The sequence below is a fragment of the Prenolepis imparis genome, unplaced genomic scaffold, assembly GCF_030444845.1.
Source record: "Prenolepis imparis isolate NDT839.2.m4 unplaced genomic scaffold, iyPreImpa1.0 SCAF_471, whole genome shotgun sequence".
NCBI classification, from domain to species: Eukaryota; Metazoa; Arthropoda; class Insecta; order Hymenoptera; family Formicidae; genus Prenolepis; species Prenolepis imparis.
Window position 1 is genome coordinate 1 of NW_028141629.1, and position 12,426 is coordinate 12,426.

Below are 12,426 nucleotides of genomic sequence, written 5' to 3' on the forward strand. Positions count from 1 at the left end.
AAGCAGTGGTATCAAAAGCAGTGGTATCAACGCAGAGTACTCATATGCATAAGACGTTATAAAAGCCCTACAGACGTTAAAGAAAAGAAATGATCAAACACTGAAATCATAATTAAATAATAAGAGAAAAAAATTGTACACTTATATATAACACTGGTCAACAAAAATAAACTTTTGTGTAGTTACTAAGGATGTTTGAATGAATTTAGAGTATTTTGGGGATGCAAAAATGACAATAGTTGTGCCGAATTGGCTCTAGTTTTTGAGACAATAGATATTCAAATTACGATTTTACCCCAATATGATCTGTAGTTGCTGACATACATATGCAGCAAAGCTTGATCTGTCTTTTTAATTTTTAACATTATTTTTATTTAAATGTTAAAGAAAGGCTCGAATAACATATTAACAATTATATGAAATATATAGCGGACTAATTAAGAGCCTGGCGCGGGAGACGTAGCCCAAATATAAAAGGCACATTCGGGGAGACGCTATTAGCGCTGACAGCGTCGTTCTATCTCTGTTACTTACTAAAAGTTGAACAAGGACAAAGCACGCTAATAGCGCTAAAAGCGCGCTCCCCGAATCTAGCCAAAGATGTATATGTGAAGAAATAAATTGATTTAGAGAATTCTTTTTGTCCTTTATTAGAATGAACGTTTCGATCCGTAATATTGGACCATCCTCAGCAAAAATTTGGTTATTGTGTATTCGGTTCGTTGATCCTCCGTTGTAGTATCCGACGTTTAGTAATTAATTGTCCTTTTATTGGTTACAATCGTGAAGGATTCACTTTTTTTATCTTTTTAATCAGTTCAAGGAGTTAGGTGCCGTGGTTTGAAACTAAATCGGTCGGGCGATGTATCGGAGGTCACGATAGTTTATACATGACTTATTTTTATTTCCAACGTAATCCTGATGAGACATATATAAAAGAAAATCGTACAAACAGCATTTTTCTATGCATTAATTGTGATTATCTGAATCAGCTTACTTTGTTATTATATTATTTTACTGAATACAACGCCATTAAGTATTTCATATATGTATATACTTTTGTATGATTTGAAACAGTTTCCATATGATTTGGGGATAGGCTACGCCTAACCCTTACATTTTTTGCATTTTTTGTGCTTCATGGGGTATTATCTTAAAAATTAGAGCCAATCTAGGAAAACCAATGCCATATTCGGAATCGTGACACAAAGCGACACAAAGTTACCTTAAGGCTCCTGGGTGCTCACCGCGGCCATATTGGATTGTGACGTCAGAGGCGAGAAAGCACACGCTGAAAATTCTTAGATGCCATTTTTTAATGAAAAGATATTTCGATTAAACAGCACTTCAGATGGCTTTAGCACACTCTTAAAAACCTCCGAAAACTATCCTTTTCCCTTTATAATCAATCAACATCTGTAAAATGATCGAGATATCAGACTTTGACATGCGGAATGACTGCACATGTGCAAAGACCAGACGGACTGGGTTTCATAATATTACATTTTACAGCTGTTGATTGATTATAAAGGGGAAAGGATAGTTTTCGGGGTTTTTTAAGAGTGTGCTAAAGCCATCTGAAGTGCTGTTTCATCGAAATATTTGTTTATTTCGAAATGGCATCTAAGAAATTTTAGCGTGTGTTTTCTCGCCTCTGACGTCACGATTTCGACATGGTTGGAAAGGAGCCAGGAGCCTTAAAATCAATTTAATATAATTGGCAATAAAATTAGTGTTGACCAGTGTAATTCAGTAAAGTATCCGAGTTGAAATTTTTTTCTCCTATACTTTTGATCTCAATTTTTCAATCCAGCATCTATATTTTAAATTGTCAGATCATTTTCTTTTGAAACTATTTAATTTATAGTTTTGTCGCGAAAGTTTCTCTTTTGAGAGCTTATCAATGAGAATCTGTTAATTTATTATCTCTGTTTGAGATACACAAAAGCTTAATTCCTTTATATAAATTGAATCTATCCCATTTAGAAGAGCCAAAAAGCGTGAAAAAACCGAGATTAAAAATAGGAAGAAAATTTTGATTCGGATAAATATAAAAATAGACTCTTTTGTTATACTACTTTGGCCCTCAGGAAATCTACGTTTGCGTATCATGTATTTCGCGAGTATCTCTTTCGCTTTTACGATGTCTGATAGAAGTGCCGCATCTGATAACGAGATGCGTGACATTCTCGAGGTGCGTGTGCACAGCCGTGCACATTTCATTCGCATACGATATGTGCATAGGAATATATACGTCACGAACACATGCTCTTGCGTTTATTTCTAAAATGAATACGCGAGAAAAAGCGAGGCAGAAAATATAATAAAATTTTTTTCTAAATATATATTTTCTATAAATAATATTGTTTTTCTAAAAATACGTGATCCATATTTATCTTTATCATCTAAAATAGGTTCGTTGCTTTCAAGAGTAGAGCAAATAGGTATCTGAAAAAAGGATTAATTAATTCAAGAAAGTTTATGTTATAATTGATAGAATGTCTTCTAATGATTATTTTTTCGAGATTTTCTTCTCGAAAAAAATATTATTTATAGAAAAATTAAAAAAAAAGAGAAAAATTATATTAAAAACATAATGACAATAAGGGAGAAAGAGAAAGAATAAACAGTATTTTTATTACTTCTTCTGTCTTTCCTTTTCTCTTCTCAGGATCATTAATATTTTTTTCACATCATAATTAAATAAGACTTTAATTTTTAAGACTTGACAAAAAATATAAATCTTTACTAACTCAGAATACAAACACAAGAGACGACATCAAACCAATCCAATATTATTGTTTGTTCCATAATAATGATAGAAAAAATATTAATTTTTCCTTCAAACAACCTAATCTACCTCCCAATAAAGATGTTTGTGAAACCAGCATTAAGTTAGACCCTACATTGTTTACAGACGATAAGCAATCCATCACAGACATAAATAACAAATAGTTCATTAATTTATCATCTTTTTCTATTCCACCAAAAATCCAAAGCCTATTACAATTAGGAGAAAATTTCAACCTCCCGACCACAGATACCACCAAACTAACCACTGAATTTATAAAAAACATTGAAAATAATCTTAAAAATATTCCACAAAAAAATCAAATCGAAATAAGAAATCATACTACTCGTATTATTAATAATTCCTTCACACAACTCCTCGAACAACAAAATTAACACCCATATCCGTAGGTCAGTTTTCCTCACAAAGAAATTTCTGGAAGATAATCCGAACCTAATATTAACACGTGCAGATAAAGGAAATGTCACGGTCGCCCTCGACAAAGATAAATATCAAGAGAAAATAGACACATTGCTTAATGACGTGAACACGTATAATGTTATCAAAAAGAGTCCGATTAATAAATTAACGAACAGCTTACGTGACATCCTAACAAGATGGAAAAACGCGAATTACATTTCGAGATCTACTTATGCATATCTCTATTGTAGTGATGGGATCTTGCCGAGGGCCTATGGTCTTCCAAAAATACACGAACCAAACTGCCCTTTCCGAATGATAGTTTCATCTTTAGACAGTCCTCTATACAACTTAGCATCTTTTATTCAAAAAATCATGTACAATAATTTTCCAAAATCCAATAGTCATATTTCCAACAGTTTTGAAGTAGTTACTAAATTATCAAACAAATGTATCAGTGACAACATGAAACTGATATCCTTAGACGTAGTATCCCTATTTACAAATATTCCCATAGATTTAGCTATGGAAAGTGTTTCAAACAGATGGCAGTTTATTACACATAAATGTCCCATCCCACAAAAAGAATTTTTATTGGCTGTCAGATTCATATTGGATTCAACTTATTTCGCCTTTAATAAGGTTGTGTATAAGCAAACCTTTGGCACCCCGATGGGCTCTCCGCTTTCCCCCATCATTGCTGATATCGTTCTGCAAGATTTGGAAAACAAAGCCTTAAAAATGCTCAAATTCAAACCGTCTTTTTATTTTAGATAATACGTCGATGACATCATACTTACATCCCCTCCTTCAAACTATGACCACACACTAACAATTTTTAATTCCTTTCACCATCGCCTCCAATTTACCATGGAAATAGAAGATAAGGGCATACTGAACTTTTTGGATCTAACGCTAATTTCAAATAATAACCACATCAATTTTGATTGGTTCCACAAAAGTACTTTTTCAGGAAGATACTTAAATTTTTATTCGCAACATTCCATATGCCAAAAAAGGGGCACTATAATAGGCCTAGTTGACAGAGCTGTTCTTTTGTCTAACCCACTATATCATCAAAAAAACCTGGAATTATGCATCAGAGTTCTACTAAACAACTGTTATCCTCTTGAATTTATTTTCGAAACAATACATAGCCGCTTACACACGATATTTAAGAATAAACAGGCAAATAAAGAAATTAGCAACAGTGAACAGAACGAAGAGCGAAATCCATTCTTTGTTATACCTTATGTTCCCAATATATCGGAACAATTTAAAAACATCACGAAAAAAATAAATTTCAAAGTTGCATATATTGGGCTCAATAAAATGAACAACCTTATTAAAGTACACAAAGACCCTCTAGAAAATAACAACTGTAGTAATATAATCTATAAGATTGAATGTAAAAACTGCAACGCATCTTATGTAGGGCAAACGAGCAGACAACTAAAGACAAGAATTAAAGAACATCATAATCACATAAGATGGAAGTCGGCGAACCGTTCTGTTATAACCGAACACAGACTAGATTTCGACCATGATTTTAAATGGGAAGACGTACAAATATTAGACAGAGAACCCGTCTTGGCAAAACGACTAACTTCAGAAATGCTGTTTATCAAGAGACAGGAAAATATCATAAATTTACAAACTGACACAGAACTTCTACCGGACACGTATCTTACCCTAATTAATAAACTTCCTAAAATATAAATTAAATTCAACATAGGGAACCGTACAGAACGAATTTGTTATCATAAGTTTTTTATTTAATTTTTCTTTTATTTTATGCTTTGGTTTTTATAATGCTATTTGCCTTGTTTTAATAGATTTTTACCTCACGATAATTTAAATTTTACGTGGTCGACTTTTCATAATCTCTGTCTATTATTTGTGTGGCTGACTTTTTTAGACGGTTATTGTACTTAATGTACTGTTTGTTTGCGTGACTTTGGTAATGTGTAAGACCTACATAAATTGTTTTTAACTACTCGCGACATTAGTCACATTAACGGCATACGAAGTGGTAATAGACAAGCGCCTTTTAAATTGTGATTTCGTTCGTCTTGATTAAGTCGAGTCCTCCGACTATTACTAAACGCGAAACACGTCGTTATGGCAAATAAGATATTATATCTGTAAGTCTTTTTTCCACATATTCTATATGCATGTTCTTAACCTTGTAAATTGCCTTGCGTAAATAACTTTTACATAATCTCAGATGCAGCCACATAGAATGTAATATCCGGTTATACGTAAAGATGTGGAGCATTATAATAACGTGCGTAGAGTTGGACTTGGATAATAAAGAACGTAATTCGTAGACTATAAAGTTATACTGTATTCTTATGTTTGTAAACCGCTGATTATATATAATTTCTCTTTTGTATTGCGCTGAAGAAGGCCCAAAAAAAGGAGCCGAAACGTACGCCACATGTAATTAACATCTCAATAAATACAATTATTATAAAGAATACCGCGCCTCAATAACTGCGCTTAAGCTCTCAAAGCCAATCACACCTCGTCATCTTTCGTTATAATTAAATAATTAACTTACATTTTAATTTGATTTAATTTGACTTTCACGTAATGTTGAACGGCAAAGATAGCTAAATTATTTTGTATATGTATAAAAGGATAGTTTGAAATTTTCTAATATTATTTAAATTCGCTTTTAGGACATGAGCAATAAATTTTTGTACACTTTTAAAGAAATGTATATACATATTCATTGCATGTCATTGATTAAAGATTATGGAATACACAAATAAATAAATAATATATAGTACATGTTTTTTAACAGTTTAATGATATGATGTACAAAAATGTAGCACGAAAATGCAGTTATGTCATAGTAAGAATTAGAATGGAATTAACATTATTTTGCTTTCAGACGAAATTTTTTCAGACAAAATTACGAATATTAAGCTGTGCATTCGAAAAATAGCAAAATATTAACATATAAAAGCAACTTGTCCGCGGAATCGCAATACGAACAGAGAGGGCAGAAATGGAAGGGAGGAATCGAGATTGCAAAGCGATGCAACAACGCATCGCGGTGCAATGCAGCGCATGAGAAAAATTCTGCGCCGCTCGGCTGCTATCGAGATGCAACGCGAAAGCCGGCTTCGCGCAACTTTCCTATCCGAAAATATTAATACGCACCAGCAGAGCGTCGCATTGATACGCGCCAATGAAAAACGGCATCGATTTTTGCTTTTGCGTCCTCCACCTTCCTCTTCCCCTATTCCTGTATTACGTAGTATATCGCAGCTATGTATTCGAAGATCAAACTAGATGCACAGGAGATATAGAAAGTTCGACTCGTACAGAAGTATAAAATTTAATCTGAAATTAATAAAATCATTATTCTTGCAATAATATAATTACGGAATAATTTTAATTAATTGTCCGCAAACGCTGCGGAACTTTGAGAATTAAAAATTGAAAAGATAACGCAAATTATAATATACATGTATTCAGTATGCATTTATATCTGAATTAGACTTGACTCTTCATTAATCGCAATCGCTAATCAATTTCTCAAGTGACCGAAGTCGAGAAACGAAAAACCAGTCAAACAACTCGCAGAATCTGAGTTTTTCGTGTTCGACTTTACTTACTGTAAATGTCTATTATTTAGCTTTGAGCCTACTACATTTTTTGTTCAGTAGGTTGTAAGCTACGATATATGAAAAAACCAGCAGATTTTACTAACAATAAGATCAATTTTATATAGGATTAGTGCGAAATTTTTGAATTTATATGAAATCCTAGATGAAATTGAATCCCGATAAAATCAGCTGGAGTGGAGAGGTTTGAACCTCGCTTTGCGTGGAAAGGTGCAAACCGTGTGGAATTATAGAACCATGGACCTTATATCCTTATATTCTTATATCAATTTTTACGATTTTAGTAATATTTTGTTTATATTTTTTGAATTATTCAAAACCTACGGTTATGACCTTGATAACTGTCCTTCATATGATCTCTTGAAGCTATTTGCAAAGGCCCCATCGGAGGGGTGCCCCATTTGAAAGAACATCCTGTAATATACATATATATAATATATATTGTTGCGTCTCTGCGGGCCGACTTTGCGATAACTCGCTAGTACACTGCGTCTCAGGTCCGTATTTATAGTGTTTCTCAAATCTCAATAAGAGCGCATTAGGTTAGATACTCGGATTTTATGTCTTGAGATACAGACGGTTCAATAGTAACATTTAAAAATTAACTGAAATTTTTAACTGAAATTTTCTCTTGAGTATCTTTACTGAATCGAAGTTACAAACAAAATCAAATTGATTTAAAAAATTCATCTATTAAAAAATTCCCAAGTTTTTATTAATAATAGTCACTAGTCAATAAATAGGAGAATGTGGAAATAATCGACCAAACTAGCGTGTAGATAATTTTATTCCATATCACGACGTTTCGACCGTGTGGTTGTGGTCCTTATCGAGTGATAAAACTGTAATTATTTATTATACATATAATGTGAACGTGCGTAGTCCTGATTAGTACAGTGGTATTCATACTTACAACAATTTTAATTTGAAAGTGTGAGACAGCCTACAACATATCTCAGTAAAGAATCGTCAGATTCTAATATGTTTTTATTTTTAGTCGGATAATCTATACAACCTTAATTATTTTATTGTATGTCTCGTTTAGACTTTCTGTATCCTTCTGTGAGTTTATGTTGTGTAGTTTTTTGATGAAAAACATTTCGGCTATCTCTCTCTTTCTTACATGTTTTTCCGTGTGCAAGATGTTAAATCTATTCCAATCGAAATCGTGTTCTAATTCTGATCTATGTTTACTCACGACCGAATGTGAACTATGATGCAATTTTATATTATTACAATGTCCTTTTATGCGTGTACTAAGATGTCTCTTGGTTTGTCCTACGTAGGACGCAGGGCAGTTATTACAATCTATTTTATAAACGACATTAGTCGCACAATCGCTAGTCAAAACATCTTTTACGCCCTTAATAAGGGTATTCAGTTTTTTCGGTAATCTATATACTACATTAAATCCAAATTTCTTTAATGAGTGTGAGATATTCTCACTGTAACTTTCCACATATGGTATCGAGATATAAGGTGTTTTTTCTTGAGATTCGGTAGAATTAACATCATTCTCCATAGGCTTATTATTATATTTCAAAAAATTGATTCTTTTACATAAGTACCGGTTGATAGTTTTTATGGGGAAGCTATTGTTCAGTAGGATATTTTTAATTATTTTTATATTGTCTTGATGGAACCGTGCATCGGATAGCATTATCGCATGATCAACTAAATTATATATCGTGTTGATTTTGTATTTTAAGGGGTGGCTAGACAGGAAATTTATGTATCTACCGGACCATGTTGGTTTTCTATACCAATTTGTTATAAGTTTTTTATTCGATCGACAAACGATGGTATTTAAGAAATTTAAAGATAAGTTATATTCTCTTTCATGCGTGAATTTTAACCGTTCATGATAATTATTTAATATCGATAGAACTGTGTCTATTTTTTCCGTAGGTACGATGGCAAAGATGTCATCCACATATCTACGAGTATAGTACATCGGTACTTTAAAATCAAGTAGACTCAAACAATGTTTCGAGATCGTCCATAATTATATCGGCTAAAATTGGGGACAATGGTGAACCCATTGGACTTCCGTAGATTTGTTCGTAAAATTGGCCCTCAAACCTGAAGCTCGTTGACTCAAGGATGGTTCCAACAACATGTATAAATTGCGCTAGATCGAATTTTATATTTTTCGAGATGTCATCCCATCGTCTTTTAATGCCCTTCATGACTAAATCTTTAGGGATGTTAGTAAAAAGCGACGTGATATCTAAGGAAATCATTGTTTCATGATCGTTAATCATTCTATCCTGAATCTCCTTGGCAAACGACCAACCGTCCTTGATATGTGAGTCTGCTTTTTTTATGGAACTTTGTATAATGTTGTGGATATAATTCGCTATATTATAAAAAGGGCTATCGAGTGAGGAGACTATGATACGTAAAGGAAACCCGTTCTTGTGGATCTTCGGGAGTCCATAACAGCGTGGTAAATTGCCGTTAGTGCAGTTTAAGTGCTTGTATGTTCTCTCATCGATGAGATCATTCGAGCGCCACGACTTCAAAAGTGAATGCAACTTATTTGTTAGAGGTTTTATAGGGTCTTTCTTCAGTCTCTTGTATGTAAAAGGGTCATTTAGTATCGCGTTCATTCTTTGTAAGTAGTCATGTCTGTCCATGACTACGGTTGTTTGTCCTTTGTCGGCGCGAGTGACTATAATGTCTTTGTTTTTATTAAGAAAATTGTCGCATGATAAAAAACTATTGTAAATAACTCTATCTTTGAAACTAATATGCTTTTTATCTCGAAGGAAGTTGTTTAATGAATCAACGATTGCACTTCTCGCATCCGATCTATCTTTGATAGATATTTTTTGAACGTTGACTTCAAAATTTTTTATAACTTCTAACATATATGTCAGTCGGTCGTTACTCTTGGATTGCTGTAACGGAAGTGCAAAATCTTGACCCAAACTCAAAATGTTCGTAACCGTGTCAGGGAGTTTCTTATTACTGATGTTAACCAGCCATTTCGACCTGTCAATATTCTTAAACAATTCCGTATCCCATTGTTTGAGTCTACTTGATTTTAAGATACCGATGTACTATATTCGTAGATATGTGGATGACATCTTTGCCATCGTACCTACGGAAAAAATAGACACAGTTCTATCGATATTTAATAATTATCATGAACGGTTAAAATTCACGCATGAAAGGGAATATAACTTATCTTTAAATTTCCTAAATACCACCGTTTGTCGATCGAATAAAAAACTTATAACAAATTGGTATAGAAAACCAACATGGTCCGGTAGATACATAAATTTCCTGTCTAGCCACCCCTTAAAATACAAAATCAACACGATATATAATTTAGTTGATCATGCGATAATGCTATCCGATGCACGGTTCCATCAAGACAATATAAAAATAATTAAAAATATCCTACTGAACAATAGCTTCCCCATAAAAACTATCAACCGGTACTTATGTAAAAGAATCAATTTTTTGAAATATAATAATAAGCCTATGGAGAATGATGTTAATTCTACCGAATCTCAAGAAAAAACACCTTATATCTCGATACCATATGTGGAAAGTTACAGTGAGAATATCTCACACTCATTAAAGAAATTTGGATTTAATGTAGTATATAGATTACCGAAAAAACTGAATACCCTTATTAAGGGCGTAAAAGATGTTTTGATTAGCGATTGCGCGACTAATGTCGTTTATAAAATAGATTGTAATAACTGCCCTGCGTCCTACGTAGGACAAACCAAGAGACATCTTAGTACACGCATAAAAGAACATTGTAATAATATAAAATTGCATCATAGTTCACATTCGGTCGTGAGTAAACATAGATCAGAATTAGAACACGATTTCGATTGGAATAGATTTAACATCTTGCACACGGAAAAACATGTAAGAAAGAGAGAGATAGCCGAAATGTTTTTCATCAAAAAACTACACAACAACATAAACTCACAGAAGGATACAGAAAGTCTAAACGAGACATACAATAAAATAATTAAGGTCGTATAGATTATCCGACTAAAAATAAAAACATATTTGAATCTGACGATCCTTTACTGAGATATGTTGTAGGCTGTCTCACACTTTCAAATTAAAATTGTTGTAAGTATGAATACCACTGTACTAATCAGGACTACGCACGTTCACATTATATGTATAATAAATAATTACAGTTTTATCACTCGATAAGGACCACAACCACATGGTCGAAACGTCGTGATATGGAATAAAATTATCTACACGCTAGTTTGGTCGATTATTTCCACATTCTCCTCATCTATTAAACTATATCATATCTCAAGACTGAGATGAGATTTGAGAAACGACTATAAATATGGTCCTCACATACTCGCGCCTGAAATGAACATGCACACGTAAGGAACGAAAAAACTTTAATAAGAGAACAATATAGCACATCACAATGTAATACAGCAATAAGATAATAAGATGCATAAATGTAACCCAGGGATGCAACACTACACTACACACTACACACACACACACACACACACACACACACACACACACACACGTGCGCACGCGCACGCACAAAATAATGTATTTAAATATAATATGATTAAACAAATTATGTAAACATTATTAGAATATTTTTAAAAATTGTATATATAGGTACTGACATACATATGTTTCTTTCAAACTTGAAAAATTGAACTAAAAAACAAAATTTTCCGAAACTAATAAAAAGCATGAAAATCAAATATACAGGGTGTATCAGCAGGAATGGTCAGCATTCTAAGACTTGATTGTACATACACATCATTTTAAGCAAAAAAGTTTATATAAACATGTGTCTTATTCTAGACGGTTATGAAAATACAGCATGTTTAGTCTTAAGAATGAATACATTTATTAACTTAATATAACCAAATTTTATGAGACAATTACATTAAATTTTAAGTTTACAATAAATTTAAATAATTAACATTACATTAAGACATATTAGGTTCTCAATATCAAATATATATGAATATAAACTGGCTATAGAGCCCGAACGCAGATGTCATTGCTTGTGGTTATAGCCAAAATTAAGTTTTTGCTACAACAAATAATTGTGCACAAATTTTTTACTTGATATACTGCCAAGACTTATTAGGAATTTTTACTTAATTCCTGCGTTTTTCCCTGACCCCCCTATTGAGAAAGTTGGCGAGAAAATTATGCCCTGTGCACAATTATTTGTTGTAGCGAAAACTTAATTTTCGCAATAACCATGCAATGACATCCGCGTTCGAGCTTTATAGCCAGTTCATATTCATATATATTAAATAATTAATATTAATTAATAAACAATAATTTCAATTAATTAGTAATAATTTGGTTTGAGTGAATATGAGGCATTTTAATTACATCAGAAACCAAAATTTCCAAACTAACACAGCAGGACTTATTGAAAGTGATCTAATGTTTACATTTGTAACCATGGTAATAAGAAACAATGAAAATTTAATATAATTGTTTCATAGCATTTGTTCTATTAAGTTAATAAATGCATTTGTTCTTAAAATTGAACACGTTGTATCTTTATAACTGTTCAGAATAGGACACATGTTTATA

At 32.6% G+C, this 12,426-nt stretch overlaps 1 protein-coding gene across 1 annotated transcript; it reads right to left on the reverse strand.

Moving 5' to 3' along the window:
* Window positions 1-8,816: 8,816 nt before the first annotated feature.
* LOC145948571 (uncharacterized) lies at window positions 8,817-10,602 on the reverse strand. Its single transcript, XM_083058234.1, has 3 exons — window positions 10,475-10,602; window positions 9,908-9,955; window positions 8,817-9,846 (listed from the first exon to the last, which is right to left on the reverse strand). Exons 1-3 carry the CDS (start codon window positions 10,600-10,602, stop codon window positions 8,817-8,819), a joined length of 1,206 nt encoding a protein of 401 aa, XP_082914360.1.
* Between the last annotated feature and the right edge of the window lie 1,824 nt (window positions 10,603-12,426).